At 41.1% G+C, this 20,522-nt stretch overlaps 2 protein-coding genes across 2 annotated transcripts in view; both read left to right on the top strand.

The window, feature by feature from the left end:
- LOC139458324 (uncharacterized) overlaps positions 1-18,791 on the top strand; it is a 71,142-nt gene extending 52,351 nt beyond the window's left edge. Inside the window, exon 5 of the mRNA XM_071239712.1 lies at positions 18,531-18,791. The gene's annotated coding sequence lies outside the window, so the exon portion shown is untranslated. The remainder of the gene's footprint in view (positions 1-18,530) is intronic.
- On the top strand, positions 18,603-20,220 carry LOC139457266 (uncharacterized). Its single transcript, XM_071238671.1, has 2 exons — positions 18,603-18,729; positions 18,986-20,220. The coding sequence occupies exons 1-2, from the start codon at positions 18,603-18,605 to the stop codon at positions 20,218-20,220; spliced, it is 1,362 nt and encodes a 453-aa protein (XP_071094772.1).
- Positions 20,221-20,522: the final 302 nt, after the last annotated feature.

Here is a 20,522-nt window from a genome sequence, read left to right as displayed (position 1 = left end):
TGACACAAGGTGAGGTTATTTTCCGATGTCTGATTTACTGATTAAGTAACTATGAGAGACAGCGAGCGGGGACCAGCTCTTCTTTGATGTTCCTGCCGATCTATATGCAACAATCTCGAAACCATTATTTTGATAAAGAATAGGTTTTTGCGAGTCTAGGGTCAGAAATTGCATAGAAAAACATTTTTGTCATGAAACTCTCGGGCCTAGACTAGCCAAGCTATCAATTTGCAATTGATTTAGCAGAAACATAGTGCTTTTGTTCGTCCGCGTCGTATATAAAAAGTGTCATCATTATTTGACCGCTGTGCAATGAGATCGCAACATGAATTGGACTTCTCTATTCTGCCATACGAACTGACAAATGAATTTGGATCGATGGGAGGATTTAAGTGGTATCTTGAACAGACGACAGAACAGTCATACAAGGGTTTTTTGTGTCTTTAGTTAACTTTAAGGCCCAACCAGGCTGCTCATGAATTTCATGAAGTCATTTCAGCATAAAATTCATGGACCTTCCAACATGGTTGTTTTTTATATAGATCAGGGGCTTAAAGTCAGAGTGTATATAACTTTTGTATCGCATAACGAGATCAGGCTATAACGTTTCTCTGATGTAGAGGTTATATATCCATGTGATCACCATGTTATAAGGTGGTTCTTATGTTATAAAGGTGGGTGTTATACGTTTGGTTGTTGTGTTGAAAAGGTAGTTGTCTTTCAATTAAGGGGTCCAGATCTTGTTACTTGGGGATGCCAATTTTTTTTACTAATTTTTCTCCAAATGGTTGATCTCGTACTTTTTCCAATTCCCAGTTGAAAATTCCAGCACCATTTTCATCTATTATTGTGAAAAGCCATCAATTGATACAATAATGATTCAGAAAACAAGATGTCAATTCAGCAAGTTCATAGCAGAAATACAATCACAAGAAATATAGAAAGATCAGAACAATAAAATTATTCAGGCGACGAACTATGCTGGGAAGCCCAAGCGTGATTAAATTACGAAAAAGATTGACTTAGTATACAGACGCTTTTTTAGCCTGGTGATTTCCCAAATGGCGTTCTACGTAGAGCACTCTCGTCTGCTGACTCAGCGAATAATTAAGCTGTACTATCAATTCACTTAATCAAATCATATATATGATAATACCACCCCTTGGACAGGAAGGGTCGCCATTATTGCTAGTTGTATGGCTGCTAGCATCTGCGATTGCAGACTTCACGCAGCCTGAATTTCATTTTGTGTATCTCTGGCCCTAGCATGATCATAGAGTTCTGCGATGCTTGTAAAAACAGAATTTGACCGTTTTGATTTATATGTGAGGGGTTCGGTTGATGGTACATTGTCGTTAAGAATGCTTGACTGGGATTAATTCTAAAGGGGTCTGATCGCCGGGTTTACGAATTTCGATATGTTTGTCTACTTGTGAGAGTGAAATTGAAAACCAGGAACTTAGTTTCAGATCAGTTGCTGCCACAGACCAGTGAAGAAATGTGATGAATTAGAAAAACCCATTTAACATTTTGTGTCTGAAAAGCACTTGGGAGGTGCCTCGTAGCTATTGGAAACCCATTTATCACAGGATTGTGAAAAATGTTTTTGTGTGAATTTTCACGTTTTTTTTCCAAGTCAGTAACTATATTGGTGACTAACGGAGCATTATATTAATGTGAATCCCAGCAGAGCCATAAACATTTGATCACCTAAATAGATTTACCTGAAATTGAAGTAGTTGTGAAGAATAGTGTATCATGTTAGTCAATATTATTTATCCTTCTGTCATAAGTACTGGAAGAGAATATAGTAAAGTGATAAAGTTAGTAGTTCTTAGGGCTGGCTATCGATACAGATCATAGAGATCAATAATTGGGAACTACTCTTCGATCAGTTATCAATGAATATCGGAGTTGTAACTTTGAGCAAGTACGCAAAAAAATGTCTGAAAGAAATCAGCATATTTCACTCCACTGGTGAGTGGTGGCACATTTATGCGGGGATTACTTTGTGGACATCTGAGATGTAACACAGATAGTTACTTTCCATCTTCAGCAACTGACATGATAGACAATAAAAAGTCTGTGTTGGTAAATCTAAACTTTATTTCATCACAATAGTTTATGTAAGATGATATCAGCACAATTTTCATATCGTTGATATTTCTTCCCATTGTTGGTAATTCCGATTAACGATCTTGTTTTGCCAGACCTGGTTCCTTTAAGGACCATAAGTACAATAAGGTGTTATATATATGTATATATATATATATATGCATGGTCTGAGACCAGTAAAATTCAGGAAGGGAAAATATGAATGAATTCTTATTGACACAGGTGCTGGTTACTGGGAGAATGTATATGTCGATGTCACATCACTACCACAGATGAAACTTAACCCAGGAAGTACAGCGTAGGGGAACACTGCCGAAGCAGTAGCACCCCTTAGGATATCTTAACATTTGCAGAAATGGCTCAGATTAACGGGCTAGTGGAAATTTCTATCCCCAAGTAACAACCAACAAGCATCTCTCCCATTTTCTAGTGAGGTATTATCAGGAGCAAGGGGCAAGCCATTGTAATGGGAAATAGTATTTTGGTCCAAATGCTGTTATTGTCCCGTATAGTCCAGCCAGGATCCTTGTGGTCAGTCCCGGCAACTCCGGACATTGCGGACATTGACAAATGATGATGTGTTTCTCTACTGCCTGAACTCATTCGTTGGCTGGTGAAGCTGAATAGTCCCTCCCATGTTGTCACTACATGATTAGTACAATTGTTTTCCAATTCAGCAGGGAGCTTTTGATCTCTTTGAGAAATACTGGGTACTTTGTTTGGTAAAGTCCTCAGAGAAGTTGTCATAGTAACGAGGCTCTGTAACCTTGACCTTGGGCGTTATACTTTTTTGCATGATTAACCGGACCACCTTTAAATGTTTGTTTTCTTGTTCATGAAATACAAAAAAAATGTTTCGTACAAATCAAGAAGAAAAAAATGCATAAATATTAGGAGTCATTTTATAATTTGATGTCATAAATCTTGACTCAGTTACCTGAGGGATGAATGAGTGAGTGAGTATGGTTTTACGCCGCTTTTAGCAATATTCCAGCAATATCACGGCGGGGGACACCAGAAATGGGCTTCACACATTGTACCCATGTCGGGAATCGAACCCGGGTCTTTGGCGTGACGACCGCCCCACCTGAGGGATGAGGATGCAGATAAAAGCTTGTTGCCATGACATTCAGCACAAACTTCTACAGCCTTCCTATCTATATATATTAAAGGAATTCTTGCACAGCAACTCAAATCATTATTCACACAACAAATCTGTTGATTACAAAAAATAGTAACCCAATTTTTTCAGGTGTGCTGTTCCATTACAGTTATGAATATATTTTCACTTTCAAACAATTCTCCACAATGCTACCCAACAAATGTCAATACATAGAACTTTCATGTGTATCAGGATTGCCCTGCGTAGAAAAATACATTTATGACACCAAAAACTGTCGAGCCCGGATAATTGAAAAGAAAATGCTGATGCTGCAGAAAACAACAATGCCTCCAAACCATGACACATTCTCGGGGTGTTGGGAGTAGTAGTTCATTGAATTTCATATCATCAGAAAAATATTTTTCCATGAAGTTCGTGACTGTGATTCAATCCTCCGACGGGATTCTGTAACTGTTTTAAACAATCACTGTTTCCGTCACAGCTCAGGAGGGCCTTGCAGTAACCCTCCAGATACTTGGGTCTAGACACTGTAATTTGGCTTTCAAATTGAGTCGAGTGATTGAATTTGATCCTTTCTTCGAGAGATCACTGGAGACCCGGACAAAGAATAGGTAATTCCGACAGTGACAGTGTATGCTTCCCTTGTTCATGGCCTACCGTCTTCCATATGGGACAAGTCACTTGTTCCCCATCCAATGGCCATGGATGGGTCACACATTTGCTGATAAGAGTTGTGTCCTAGCTGAATGAGGTGGGGGTGGGTTTGAATCCCAGATTTGTGGTTTGTCAGTATTGGGTCTTACAGAGAGCGTTTGAAGTAAAAAAAGAATGCCATTAGGAACCACAGCCTGTAGAAGCTGCAGACCCTGACTCAACGAAGCACTTGGTCTGTCAGATGTTAATATTTTGCAGTTGACCAAATTCAGTGTTTAGCATACGTGCCTGCCCGACAGCCTAGACGGTCTATTTTGCTGACGGGTCGTCAGTTTTGAAAAGTTGCATGCCTGATGGCTGGGAGTTAAAGTTACTAAGTTGACAATCCACCAGTTTATTGCTATTTTCTGAGAACTTACATTCAACAGTACTTCATTAGTATAGAACATTCTGGATTGTGTTGAATGGATTGGCCATAACTATACCAGTCCCTGCTGTATTATGTAATTTCTCAGTTGCGGAATATTTTGCAGAAATGTGCAGAAAAGTCTGTATCTTGCAGAAAATCACATTTTGTTCAGAACTCATGCAACATTTATGGGTCACCTGCGTTGTTAAAATTATTTCAAACATTGCAACACTTTCAAAACCATGAAATTCACAAAAACAAAGCTTAATTGACCGCAGAATACAGCGGGAACTGAAATACAATGACAATGTATTGATGTGTATGTGTGACCGAGGGTTATTTCTGCCAATAGTGTATAGCAGTCAGACCTTACCGTTGCTAATGAATATTTAAAATCTGTATGCAGAGCCAGACATAAGGAATAAAATGCAGCATGGGTTAAGGATTATCATTAGAAAACATGAATTTTGAAAGCAAATCAGTGTTATTTCCCTCCTAAGTATCCAGATATCATCTTTTTTAGATGTTAAAAAACTATTTATCATCAAAGAAAATGTTAAAGTGTCAAGATACACATATACAGAAAACACTATTTGAAATCAAAATTGCTTCACACTTGAAAAATAGATTTGAATGAAAGGTCCCTGAAAGACTACTTGACTAGCAAGAAAGTATATGTAGCAACTCCAAAGAGCTGTCAGACAGTGTGTTGAAATAAGCGCCAGCCCAAATCAACCACCCGATCCATTTTCTCTCCTCATACAACAAGCAAAGATTCTCTTGGGAACACAGTCTAAAAAATATTCATTCACTCTAATTTGTTTCCAGATTATAACTGCGCCGATTTGCGTCCCTTGGGTACACCAGAAACCTAAGATTCTGGGTTTGAATCCTGGTTTGCCCTAATTATATTTCAAGGTTTGTCAGCACCATACTGATGCTTATTGGTATAACCAGAGTGCTACACATCTGAGACCTGCATCACTTCGGGCTTTCTTCCCACATTAAGCTGACACGCAATGACACAACTGGAATGCTGTACAAAGTGACATTAAACCCAACTCACTCACTCACTCACTCACTCACTCAGGAATTCTTCACAATGTCTATTTTAAACATTTCCAAGAAATACTTAAATGCAAAGTGCATATCAAATTGAAATAACAAGATGTACAAGAGCCTTAATGACGTCGGTATGATAATCATCAATATATAACACGTTTTTTTAAACAGATGTGTATTTGCAATCTGCATTTTGAATGCTCTACGAACAATTTTGACAGAAACATAGTATTCTCCTATACTGCTTTTTATTGCATAGAAAACAAGAAAAATATATTCCCTGCATATTACATTCCCAGACAAGGTAATAATTTTCCTGTAAAACATGACCAGAGCATTTACACATGTATTGTCCGAGAATGTTTCCCAAAACGGAAGTAAACAGAATTAATTTTCCAATTGAAGTCCCCTTTCCAGGAGTATTTGACTGAATGAAGCTATCGAAGTGTAATTTGTCCAAGTCGGTTGCATTGTCCTGTTTGACGGGGTAGCAGACGCAGCAAGCTAGAAGGGCTAAAGTCAGACCAACGAACCATAGATCAATGTTTGTCGATAATATTAGGTCAATATCCATTTTCTAGTCATTCCCTCGCTTGTTTATGCATCGCCATTTTGGTCGTAAATACACAGGGAGATGGGGGTTATTGATGGTGCGGACTGAATGCACGTCCGGCTTGTCTGGGTTGACCAGTTGGGGTCCAGATTGGATGACATTTATTGCATTCATATATTCGTATCACATCCCGCGTATCTTACCTCTGTCTTGAAACTGTATCTGTGTGGCCAATCCTGCAAGTATTGGCGGCACCAAACGGCCATTCTGGTCAGTTGCTCCCCATCTTCATCACTCATTGTCCTCGAGCAATTTTCTTAACCGGACATTAACGGAATCACTTTCGTGTCGAAAAGACAAGAAAAAGGGTCTGTGCAATTTAGCGAACTGGACATTTAGAGAATTACTTATCATTTTGTGAAGATATATGAGAAAAATGGCTGTTGTTGCGTCTGCCATTCTCGACTTTGCTTAGTGTTGACATAGAGATGAAGTGAAGTGATCAAACCCTGAAATGATTGAGGAGTGTAATTCTGTTTGGAGCCTTTTGTGTATTCAAAGTTATATTTAATTACCATATTTATTGCTAAACAGACTTTGTTCTGTTAAATTTGTAAACAAAATATCCATGGAATATAATGTATTCGTTTTTTCTGTAAAATAGCCAAACATTTTGGATGGATATAGATTGGTATCAGGGAAAGTGTTGTACAGAATATCATGTAACTATACAAGTGAGTGATCCTTCCCATTTCAAAGCACTCCGTTGTGGATTCTTTGGAAGAGTAGCTTCCAAATACCCAGCATTATCAGCAGTAGAAACTAACATTATTAGTCCACTAAGTAGCAAAACCCTTATAAAGGGCAAATTTCTACTAGTCCTTAACTATTGGGCAGTTTAACAAGGACTACAGGACCAGTGCCAATTTCTACCGCTGATTATTTTGAGCTGACTAAGGGAGGATTGGATGGCCACCTTCATGGTCTGGTGGAAATTGCGTCTTCACAAATAGCAGAAGGTCGATGGTTTTATCCAAAAGAGGTTAAAAGATGGTACTTGTTGTTTCCTTGCCTAGTACTTGGTATCGAGGGGATAAAACAAGGGCTAGTCATCTTGGAGTCAGTGGGGTGTTCATGTTAAACTGCTGCATGGTATTTCAGTGGACTACCACTATAAGACCAGCTTAAACCCTGGACTAGTACAAGCAGACACGGACGTACACACTGATACAGGAGAATTACTATAATAAAATAGTTTTAAAATATTTTAAAAGTTTTTTTGGTTTGCTATACAGGCTGAAAAAAGGTGTAAAAAGTGGATCTATTTATATACTGTTTGAGGGGCACAGTTGTGCTCCTCCCTCTATATATAGGAAACAGGTAGCGTAAGTCCCCATGCCCCCAGTTGGATGGAGTGACTCTGCTTGTCTTTAGCCTGGATTTAGTGGTACAAAGTGTACGTACAGATCTGCCAGTTAATCTTTTAGTACTGAATGTTGTTAGTTTCTAATCTTCAGTCTGTGATACGTTACTCCTACGTTAATGTCCTGAGTTGACAGCTCCTGGAGACACACACATCATTCCTGTGGCAATATGGCCAAAATATTGCAAGTGTGACGTTAAATATTCACTCACACCTTTTTGAAGCTTACCAAATAGCTGCGTCCGCTCTTGTAACCAACACCATCATTCAATGTTATTACCAGCAGGCCATATTGGTTCCATCATTGTTTAGTTGTCAGTGTTATTCATTAGGCCACCAGCTCCAAACCCAGACCTTTCAATCATGATAACGAGATTAATTATTGAGCAGGTCAGTTATGCATGAGACATGTGTGGAACCTTGTAACCGGAGGAGCCAGAACGTGCCACTACCCGTATCACAATTGGCACATTTAATTATGTACTTGCCCCTGGAGGAAGTGTGCCATCACTCAGACAAGTTGCAATGTATAATTTAACCCCTCTGACTGTCCGTGTCAGGGAAACTTGCATCCTTGGAGGGGACTACATTGACAGATCACAGACACCAACTGTATATGTATATAGTCCTTAAATATATACACACTAACCAGTCCTTAGATATATACACACACCAACCAGTCCTTAGATATATATACACACCAACCAGTCCTTAGATATATACACACACCAACCAGTCCTTAGATATATATACACACACCAACCAGTCCTTAGATATATATACACACACCAACCAGTCCTTAGATATATATACACACCAACCAGTCCTTAGATATATACACACACCAACCAGTCCTTAGATATATATACACACACCAACCAGTCCTTAGATATATATACACACACCAACCAGTCCTTAGATATATACACACACCAACCAGTCCTTAGATATATATACACACACCAACCAGTCCTTAGATATATATACACACCAACCAGTCCTTAGATATATACACACACCAACCAGTCCTTAGATATATATACACACACCAACCAGTCCTTAGATATATATACACACACCAACCAGTCCTTAGATATATATACACACACCAACCAGTCCTTAGATATATATACACACCAACCAGTCCTTAGATATATACACACACCAACCAGTCCTTAGATATATATACACACACCAACCAGTCCTTAGATATATATACACACACCAACCAGTCCTTAGATATATACACACACCAACCAGTCCTTAGATATGTATACACCACACAGTCCTGGTTAGAGTTAGGGTCCTTATATTCACCAACTAGTCCATAAATACACCAACTAGTCCATAAATACACCACATAGTCCTTATATTCACCAATTAGTCCATAAATGTGCCACATAGTCCATAAATACACCACATTGTCCTTAAATACACCAACTAGTCCTTGAATATACCACATAATCCTTAATACACCACATAGTCCTTACATGCACCAATTTGTCTTCTAGCTCTCTCATTACACATTTGAACCAACAATCAGCAGATCCTGTCAGCTAAGGGAGACAACTCTTTACATCCTGTGCTTCTCTTCAAGAATGTGATCATCAGAAATCTTTCTCCATGAATAGACCATTGTTGTGTTAATTATTCCTTAATAGACAACTTGCAGCCTGTGTAAATACCTGCTCGTTTCAAGTGATTATGTCTGCAGGGCTTCTTACGTTCAATACTTGGCGATAGCCTCAAATTCAGAAATCCTGTTCTCATTAAAGCAAAATACACTCCAAGCTAGGTTAGACAGTGGGATATTCTAGGGATTTATTTCTGGAAGTACATTATTTAACCATTTATGACATTTATCAGACTGTTGTAGTGATTAAGGCCCCATGAAAACAATCAATGTTGGTTTTGGACTTAATTAAATGTGATACTTACCCCTTCCAATACCTATCTATGAGGCATCTAATGGGAAAGATATTTATCATGCTTGACACAAGTTTTCATTCTGTGATTGTTTCTGTTGAACTTTATCCTGATATTCTATAAATTACGGAAACAGAAAGTGTTGAGATGTTTAGGCATGCCAGATGGAATTTATGATTGCAACACAGAGGAATACATTTCAATTAAATTTTTTAGCCTGTTGATGTGTTTATTATTTGCGCTTGTTTGTTTCTCCAGTTTATTTGTGTGTACACTTCTCACATTATAAGTTGTAATAAGGTACTTTTGTCTAAAGGAGGTATGCCCTTAAGGCTCCAGGAACTTGTTTTAACTGTGCCCATCTGAGTTTAACAATGTCATTGTAATTTTAAATGTGCCAAGAATTTTTTAACATAAGGAATTTCAAGCCCTGAATTGTGAATGGTACAACAATATTCTTCTTCATTTCAAGTGTGCTAATTGCAGTATATCTGGGTATACTCCTCCTATCCACGTACTGAAGCTTGTTAATAACCCTGTTGACAGTGATGCAGCGTATGACGTCCATGACAGTTCATTCTCATTTGGGCAATTTGTGGATACAGAATCCATCTAGGAGCCAGTGTTGATAATTGTTCATTTATACTCCATTATCACAAGGCCAAACAGAGTAGATACCCAGAGAGCTTGAAGTAGTCCGATCTCTTTTCAAGCTGTCTGCTTCCGTTTCGCTCCGACCATTGTCCAGCTTTCCTTCCTGTCTGGGAGACGGACTCTGCAAACAGCCGTCTGCTCTGCTATCATTAACCTGGCCTCAATCTGACCCAGTTTCAGCCTGACAACACTGACCGTCTGCCAGTCCTACAGCCAGCTGTCAGACTTGACCACTAACCTCGTGACCTTGTGACCCAACAAGGTTCCTCCGACCCCTGGAGTGTCCTTGTCTGACCCTTCACCTCCGTGTCAGGTCAGCTAGCCCTCAATGCGGGTCATTGTACCGATAAGCCTCACTAAGCAGCCTGACCACACTGAGTGGTCAGTGTGTTGGCTGCTGGGTCAGTAGCAGCCCTGACTGGACTGTGGTCAGTGGCGTTGTTGAAATCAATGGCGCTGTTGAATCGAGGCTCAACTAAGTCAGCGTATCTTGTTCAATAGTTAAGTCTCATGTGATGATTGTTAGTATTTCATGGGTCGGAACTGATTGTCAGTTCTTGGGTCGATTGTACTTCTTGAACTGACTGTCAGTTGTCAGGTAGCTATCATGGTCAGGGGTGTTTTTGCTACGAGCTTGCTGAGGCTATTAAATGGCTAATGTGTCAGTAATGATTCTAGGGAGCTTGGCTCGGCCAGTCAGTGGTCAGTGAAGAAAAATCACCTATTTTGATGGCATTTAGAGGTGTTTAGAGAGCAAATAGCCCCATGTTGACGCGAGCTGACAGTGCTGTTTTATTGGAGCTGGAGCTAAAGGAGAAGGGCACTAGTACCGAGCTGCCATTAAGCAGCTCATTCAGAGTTCTGCTTGCAATGCTATGATCGCATCTGTTGGGATTATTTTTTTATGAAGAAATTATCTTCGGTAGGCTAATAAAAAATTCCCATGTTGTCAACTGTTAATGAGAATCCCAAGGACATCCATGACTGGTTGTGTTGATATTGAAACACCTTTCACTGTATCAGGATGCAAGAGAAGAGAAATTAATGTCTCCCCATTTCTTGTATTGCGCTGCAAGGATCTGGTGAACAGATTGAATCCCCATATAGACCTATATCGATACAGTTTGACCTGTCTAATCCTATCCTTGTCAAACTGGACCACCTACTGGATGATGATAAACCATACGTTTGTGACATGGAATGAACATACTTTCAGTGGAAACACTTCTGTCCAGACCCGATCATGTCCTAAGATGTACTACTAATAAAGGTTGCCCCTTTTCTGAGGTCCAATAAATAGGGAGAGGCTTTAGTAATTAGTTTTACATTATTGTATTGAATAGGATGTGAAAATACTGTAAACATATCTCAATTTAAGGAAATAATATTTTTTTATAAAAGCACATTGCATAAAGGTAAAAGGCATGTGAGGTAGGGCAGGGACGGGTCACTGGGGGAGGGTGGGTCTTGAGTAGACCCGGGTACCCACAGGACTACCCAGACACGTGGTTGGTCATGTGATCTATTGTTTAATGACAAACATTCCCTATAACTCCATGGTTGCACTACAAGTCACTATTGTTCGCATGTCTTTTAGACTATGCATGCATTCATTCCTTCTGACTTTTATGTGTTTGAATAAGAAAAAGCTTTGTCAACTTCAGTGTATGCATGATCAGATATATGTGTCTGCTATAGAGTATTCCCAATCAGACAAGTTCGACCCAACTCTTGAGACCTACATCGGGTACCCAGGTAGGGTCGGGTAATAGGGGGTCAGGTACCTGAGTATTAAATTTGACAATCACTGGATTGTCTGATCCAAACTTGATTTTTTCCAGACCACCGGCATATAGCTGGAATATTGCTGCTACTTTGGCCACTGGTCATAGGGTTAACTCATATGGTGTATACAAGTAACCCGCCACTGGTCATAGGGTTAACTCATATGGTGTATACAAGTAACCCGCCACTGGTCATAGGGTTAACTCATATGGTGTATACAAGTAACCCGCCACTGGTCATAGGGTTAACTCATATGGTGTATACAAGTAACCCGCCACTGGTCATAGGGTTAACTCATATGGTGTATACAAGTAACCCGCCACTGGTCATAGGGTTAACTCATATGGTGTATACAAGTAACCCGCCACTGGTCATAGGGTTAACTCATATGGTGTATACAAGTAACCCGCCACTGGTCATAGGGTTAACTCATATTGTGTATACAAGTAACCCGCCACTGGCCATAGGGTTAACTCATAGGGTGTATACAAGTAACCCGCCACTGGCCATAGGGTTAACTCATAGGGTGTATACAAGTAACCCGCCACTGGTCATAGGGTTAACTCATATTGTGTATACAAGTAACCCGCCACTGGTCATAGGGTTAACTCATATGGTGTATACAAGTAACCCGCCACTGGTCATAGGGTTAACTCATATGGTGTATACAAGTAACCCGCCACTGGTCATAGGGTTAACTCATATTGTGTATACAAGTAACCCGCCACTGGTCATAGGGTTAACTCATATGGTGTATACAAGTAACCCGCCACTGGTCATAGGGTTAACTCATATGGTGTATACAAGTAACCCGCCACTGGTCATAGGGTTAACTCATATGGTGTATACAAGTAACCCGCCACTGGTCATAGGGTTAACTCATATGGTGTATACAAGTAACCCGCCACTGGTCATAGGGTTAACTCATATGGTGTAAACAAGTAACCCGCCACTGGTCATAGGGTTAACTCATATGGTGTATACAAGTAACCCGCCACTGGTCATAGGGTTAACTCATACTGTGTATACAAGTAACCCGCCACTGGTCATAGGGTTAACTCATACTGTGTATACAAGTAACCCGCCACTGGTCATAGGGTTAACTCATACTGTGTATACAAGTAACCCGCCACTGGTCATAGGGTTAATTCATACTGTGTATACAAGTAACCCGCCACTGGTCATAGGGTTAACTCATATGGTGTATACAAGTAACCCGCCACTGGTCATAGGGTTAACTCATATGGTGTAAACAAGTAACCCGCCACTGGTCATAGGGTTAACTCATATGGTGTATACAAGTAACCCGCCACTGGTCATAGGGTTAACTCATACTGTGTATACAAGTAACCCGCCACTGGTCATAGGGTTAACTCATACTGTGTATACAAGTAACCCGCCACTGGTCATAGGGTTAACTCATACTGTGTATACAAGTAACCCGCCACTGGTCATAGGGTTAACTCATACTGTGTATACAAGTAACCCGCCACTGGTCATAGGGTTAACTCATATGGTGTATACAAGTACCCGCCACTGGTCATAGGGTTAACTCATATGGTGTATACAAGTAACCCGCCACTGGTCATAGGGTTAACTCATATGGTGTAAACAAGTAACCCGCCACTGGTCATAGGGTTAACTCATATGGTGTATACAAGTAACCCGCCACTGGTCATAGGGTTAACTCATATGGTGTATACAAGTAACCCGCCACTGGTCATAGGGTTAACTCATAGGGTGTAAACAAGTAACCCGCCACTGGTCATAGGGTTAACTCATATGGTGTATACAAGTAACCCGCCACTGGTCATAGGGTTAACTCATATGGTGTATACAAGTAACCCGCCACTGGTCATAGGGTTAACTCATATGGTGTATACAAGTAACCCGCCACTGGTCATAGGGTTAACTCATACTGTGTATACAAGTAACCCGCCACTGGTCATAGGGTTAACTCATATGGTGTAAACAAGTAACCCGCCACTGGTCATAGGGTTAACTCATACGGTGTAAACAAGTAACCCGCCACTGGCCATAGGGTTAACTCATATGGTGTAAACAAGTAACCCGCCACTGGTCATAGGGTTAACTCATATGGTGTATACAAGTAACCCGCCACTGGTCATAGGGTTAACTCATATGGTGTAAACAAGTAACCCGCAACTGGCCATAGGGTTAACTCATATGGTGTATACAAGTAACCCGCCACTGGTCATAGGGTTAACTCATATGGTGTATACAAGTAACCCGCCACTGGTCATAGGGTTAACTCATATGGTGTATACAAGTAACCCGCCACTGGTCATAGGGTTAACTCATATGGTGTATACAAGTAACCCGCCACTGGTCATAGGGTTAACTCATATGGTGTATACAAGTAACCCGCCACTGGTCATAGGGTTAACTCATATGGTGTATACAAGTAACCCGCCACTGGTCATAGGGTTAACTCATAGGGTGTATACATGTAACGAATCATACAAACCGCAATAGACATTTAAACCTATTCCAGCAAATTTGGATCTGAAAAAATTCTTCAGATGACCAACACAATTACCAAGGGTAGACATGACACGCAGCGTTTTGACAACCAGCGTCTGGCTTGTGTACGAATCAGAACCGATTTCCATACTACCAATGCCTGGTGCCAACCATTGTAAACACAGCTCTCTATCTCACCCGTGCTCCAAGCCGGGAGAATGTCCAGGGCAGGGGAACTGAAGCTCCGTAATACCCAGTAAGTTTGTTATTGCAAGGAAACTAGATTGGGCCCAGCTTCATGTAATACAATTTACAGTTACGAAGAGCTAACTTCTTCGAGAGTATTACCGAATTACGACAAATTTCCTCCCAACTTCATGCCTGAAGATTAGTTTTTATCTCAGATGTTTTTTCATGCTCTTGGCACAAGACTGGCCCTCTGCCACTACATGATGCAGTCGTGTCGATATCTTGCGCCATTTCCTCAAGACAAACCTCGAGTCAGACGGCGGTTTTACCGACGCCGCCTGTGTCATACGCTCAAATGGACTAGAGACGAGTTGGTGTGAGAAGGTTGTGATTTACCTCGCTGTTAGCTGTAATGAATGAGAATGCAAACACACCAAACAATCATTGGATTTAAGTTACAATGTGACGCGGTCACACACTGGTCCTAGGCCTCTTTACCTTCAGTATACTGGGAAGGCTGGAAAGAAGCGTCATTTATTAAAGTGAGAATGTATTCAATTATAATTCCTGTTTGGAAGTTTTAATGTAAAATGGGGTGATTGTTTTACTCTTTTGTTTCAAAAATCAAGATAATCCTTGAAATCGAAACACAGTTATAAGACTTATTCAGTAATGCCTTCGAAAGGACATTGTAACCTTAAACTATGAAGCCATGGATCCTCAATTCCTCTAATTACTGTCTTGAAAGGTCCCGACTTGATTATTTCTGGAAACATGATACTTTCTGACTTCAGGAAATCATCCAACTAAATATTTCACGGAATATATTTGCTCACAATACTATTTCCTAATTTGGAGTCCCCCATGGACTCTTTGTTGGTATTCAGGGATGGAAATACTGTAGGGCATAGTGGGCCTTGTATATTATGACCAGCATGAAAAAATGAAATCGGGGGAAAAAATATTCCTTTTGACAAAAAAGATTTAGGACAGCTTTGTTTGGAATTAGGTGTTGTGCTGGGAACATGAAAGCGATGCAGTTTGTAGCTGTTTGAGGAATGAAAACACAACAAGTTAAAAACTCTTGGCTCCTGAAATGATGGAAGAGGCGGTAATTGAAAGCCTGATCGACACACGTTGATTTTCTCCGGGACTCTGGCTGTAAATATTGGTGTCCAACCACTGACTACCAACACTAAGTCATTGTTCTGCCGAAGTCAAACATGTTTTTCATTCATAATGGGAAGTTAATTTGGGAGTTTAAATATTATATTATATTTTTTCCAACCGTATACCGTAATCACCATATTAAGCACCCTTCTCCAATAAACGTCCCTATAAACTTCTAGACCAATCTGAAAGTAACCTTTAATAAGTGCCCCCCTTTGAAACAGAAAGTTGACATGACAGTCCGTATCATCTTGTGTATGTGACACATTTTGTACAGAAAACAGTAGTGCTGAAGGGGGACAAAATTGCCAAGAAACTATTATCGATGGAGATAAAGGTTTGTTCATTTGATTAAGAATGCTAGTATTTGAATCAATATTGAACTAAACACAACTGGTGCTGTGCAGTAATTAGTTTTCATCAATAAATATTTTGAAAATACACATTTAGATAAAGAATTATATAAATCTTTTTGTGTTTGATTCCATTCTATATGACAACACATCGCATAAACAAGACCTAGCTATTTAAAAAAATATTTTCCCTCAATATGATGCCCTAATTTGAATGAGTCAACGACATAGGATTTGATGATTTTTCCATGGCTTATTCCTAAACTTTAGATTGTTGAAGATATATCTAATGCATGACTGATTGTCTGTGCAAACGTTTTCCTCTTTCCGTTGGGAGCTTTAAATTTTTAAAATCTTCAATGGCCATTGTGGTTTTATTTTTATTCAGGGAGAGTCAATGGATTTTTGCAATTCTTTTCATTTGTTTTGTCATATTTTCAAAACTTGATTTTGTTTGAACAACAAGAGATGACAAATCTTTCGCAATAATTTTGATTCCATTTTGACAATCTTGACAACCCAGGCAGAATAATAAAATAAGAATAGCATCCATTTTTGGTGCCTCCTAAAGACAGCTTCACATGGATATAATGATGACAAAATATAAGAACACTTTCAAAAGTTGAACTCAAGATACATTCTTCATTAAAACAAACCAACATTTCGATTCAATCAGTATTAATTAATTGAATCACGACTTCAAGGTTCGTCCCATTATTGTCTGTTAATGTGCAAGAATGCACCCCAGTCAGCTAGTGTTCTTGTACGGTCAACAATCGATGTGGAAATGCCAAATCTACTCAACTCCATCGTCTGAACACTTTCACCCTGGGCTGTCTTGCTATACCATTTATAAAAAAGCGTGGATTATCTATGTATCTGGCAGTACAGATACTTGTCGGCTGCCCTGACTGTGTAGGGGAATGTCGAGCCAGATCGTCTGGCGTTTGACAACATCAGCGAACATCACTGACCAATCAATCGCATCCGTCATTCTGACTGAAACATATCTGTAGCTACGACCCTAAATTCACAGACTGGCCATATATATCCTTCGTAAATACTTACATTAATTTGAATTTTTTTCCTTCCCAGACGTCGAGGGACTTTTTTTTTCATGGCCTTGATTGAATTCATCGTTGGCTTTTTTTTTTTTAACGTCTTTTGATTGATGAACTCAGTAGGTTTATTGAATCATGGTTGAAAATTTTCTCCGTGCACTTGAAGCATTTGTTCTTGTTTTTGAAAATTGTTCAAAAACTGGGGAATCTCTATTTCAGTGTGATAATTTGTTTGCGTGGAATTAAAATTCATGTTATTTTGAGTTTATTTTTGAATTAGACTGCATCTGTGGAAAAAGAGGAACTATTGAATGTCAACTGTGTGAAATTGATTATTTTGACTTGTTAAGATAATGAACCCGTTTCTTTGCTTACTGATAAAAATATGATTGTTTAGATATGCCTTTACAAAATGTAAAAATATGCCGATTTAGTGATAACTACAAGTTTAGTTGTAATGAGTTTTCAACATTTTTGAACACATTGGAGAAAATGACTTAAATAATGACAAACAGTTCCTGCTTGGAGTAAAGGTGGTTCCTCGAGAAATAGCCACTGGGAAGCTGGGAGCAGAGCTCCAGACAACCTGAATCTACCTGACAGAATTTGTTAAGAGTTGTTTGCATATAAATACGCATTATCAATTTCAAAACCCAAATAGCATGACTGCGACATGCGTAATTAGCCATGGTGGTCTTTTCATCTTAAGTAAATAATTTCCTTTCGGATCTGTAGTAATCGAGCGATTGCAGTCATCACAGACATAACTCGAACTGCAGTGTATAATGATGATTGTAACTAAAGACATATATATCATTGTTTCGAGCTTACGTGACATGCGAAACACTTTGGTCAGCACATGAACTGATGCATTTTTGAAGGCACTTGGAACAGAGTCATAGCGGGGATTCCGGGTTGGAATTGGTCAGCAGCAGGCTGTGCTGGTTGTAAGAGCCAGGTGATGGATCAGGTGGTCAGGCACAGTGCGGGTGGCATGTCATCAGACTCCGATGGTGTATAGCAATGCTGAATTTTCTGGTCCAGATTTGCTTTGTTCCAGGCCGCCATCATTAAGCTGGAATATTGCTGAGTGCAGTGTTAAACAACAAACAAACAAACAAACAAACAGAGGTCATCTCGCTATTTTCCATCTATTGTTAGATATGAGCTGTGGACTGGTATAAGTCAGAAATGAGCTGTTAATTGTTATATGAGCTGTGGACTAGTTGTATTTTGGCTGTGGACTATTTGTATTTGAGCTGTGGACTAGTTGTATTGGAGCTGTGGACTAGTTGTATTGGAGCTGTGGACTAGTTGTATTTGAGCTGTGGACTGTTGTATTCAAGCTGTGGACTAGTTGTATTGGAGCTGTGGACTAGTTTTATTTGAGCTGTGGACTAGATAGATGTGACCAATGGTGTTGTCCTCCCCTGCTTTTCTCTGTGTCCACTACGCTACCACTCACTGGGCCCATTCATGTGTGATGGGGCTATTACTATTAGTGCTATATTAGACACATATCACCCGCCTGGTATTATTACTAAACATCGTGCGTTGATGTTTTTCCAGACATCGGTGAGACGTGGTCACTGGGAAGCTGGTCCCGGCAGCTGGCGGAGGAGCATGGTCAGCAGAGGTACAATGGAAGACATCGTGCAATCGACACACTGGTTCGCTAATGAAGTGAAGAGTGAATCACTTGACGGATGGACAGAGGAGTGGAGGAAAGACAGATGGGATTACTTGGTGGAGTTTGCAAGAGATGCAGGTACGTGACATCAGCTGGCTTCTTTTTTCATTGCGATCTTGTTTTTGTAAATGACTTATCCATATGAGATGTTTTTTAGGTATTTTTTTCAGCCTCAGATTCATCCATCCTTCATTCACACCTGTTCCCCACCCCTTTCCTCACCGTTAGCCTCATTCCCAACCCATTCCCCTCCCCATTCCCAGTCACAACCCATTCCCCCCACCCAAGTCTCGACCCATTCCCCACCCCAGATTCCGCCCATTCCCCTCCCCAGTCCCAGTCTTAACCCATTCCCCTCCCCAGTCCCAGTCTCAACCCATTCCCCTCCCCAGTCCAAGTCTCAACCCATTCCCCTCCCCAGTCCCAGTCTCAACCCATTCTCCTCCCCAGTCCCAGTCTCAACCCATTCCCCTCCCCAGTCCAAGTCTCAACCCATTCCCCTCCCCAGTCCCAGTCTCAACCCATTCCCCTCCCCAGTCCCAGTCTCAACCCATTCCCCTCCCCAGTCCAAGTCTCAACCCATTCCCCTCCCCAGTCCCAGTCTCAACCCATTCCCCTCCCCAGTCCCAGTCTCAACCCATTCCCCTCCCCAGTCCCAGTCTCAACCCATTCCCCTCCCCAGTCCCAGTCTCAACCCATTCCCCTCCCCAGTCCCAGTCTCAACCCATTCCCCTCACCCAAGTCTCAACCCATTCCCCACCCCTGATTCAGCCCATTCCCCACCCCAGATTCAGCCCATTCCCAACCCCTGATTCAGCCCATTCCCCACCCCTGATTCAGCCCATTCCCCACCCCAGATTCAGCCCATTCCCAACCCCTGATTCAGCCCATTCCCCACCCCAGATTCAGCCCATTCCCCACCCCAGATTCAGCCCATTCCCCACCCCAGATTCAGCCCATTCCCAACCCCTGATTCAGCCCATTCCCCACCCCAGATTCAGCCCATTCCCCACCCCAGATTCAGCCCATTTCCCTCCCCAGTCCCAGTCTCAACCCATTCCCCTCCCCAGTCCCAGTCTCAACCCATTCCCCTCCCCAGTCCCAGTCTCAACCCATTCCCCTCCCCAGTCCAAGTCTCAACCCATTCCCCTCCCCAGTCCAAGTCTCAACCCATTCCCCCCACCCAAGTCTCGACCCATTCCCCACCCCACCCCACCCTCAACCCATTCCCCACCCCACCCCACCCTCAACCCATTCCCCACCCTCAACCAAATGACCACACCCTCAACCCATTCCCCAATCCACTCTCAACCCATTCCCCACCCTCAACCAAATGACCACACCCTCAACCCATTCCCCAATCCACCCGAGACTCAACCCAAACCCCACCCTGTTTCTCCTTCAGCCCAAATAAACCCCACCCCAGCCTCAGTTCAACTCCATTCAAATCCAAATCATGCTCCCATTCTTGCCATCACCCCAGACATTCGAAGTATCTCCCTTCAACATTTGCTTTCATCTGCCCCTAACACTGTCAAACAAGAAGGAAAATCCATCATTGTTTTTTAAATGTAATTTTCACGTTTGATATCCAATCATGACTTTAAGCCATGTTATCAGTCGTGGCTTGAGTATGTAACAGTTTACGATGAAAGTTTTAAAAAAACCTGTCTCGCCATCTTTGTGGATCTACATGATGAAGAGAGAAGGCAGCCAATATACTACCAACAATGTGTCAAATTCGGACGTCCAATAAAGCGAAGGCCCTTCACCATTCAGACAAACAATCACTAGCTCCCTGCCGTAGCGTGGCGAGCTCTCCCTTACGCAGCACTAAATCTAGGACTAAGAAGCCGCTACACCGCAGTATT

This window comes from Haliotis cracherodii, unplaced genomic scaffold (genome assembly GCF_022045235.1).
Source record: "Haliotis cracherodii isolate W230 unplaced genomic scaffold, xgHalCrac1.p SCAF_12, whole genome shotgun sequence".
Classification (NCBI taxonomy): domain Eukaryota; kingdom Metazoa; phylum Mollusca; class Gastropoda; order Lepetellida; family Haliotidae; genus Haliotis; species Haliotis cracherodii.
This window is presented reverse-complemented; position numbering and strand designations above follow the sequence as displayed.

Bases quoted from the DNA above. Each gene is read 5' to 3' on its own strand.
- LOC139457266 (XM_071238671.1), top strand. From the start codon at position 18,603: ATGGAAGACATCGTGCAATCGACACACTGGTTCGCTAATGAAGTGAAG. The intron at 18,730-18,985 runs GTACGTGACATC...TCCCCTCCCCAG, and splicing joins GGAGTTTGCAAGAGATGCAG to TCCCAGTCTTAACCCATTCC.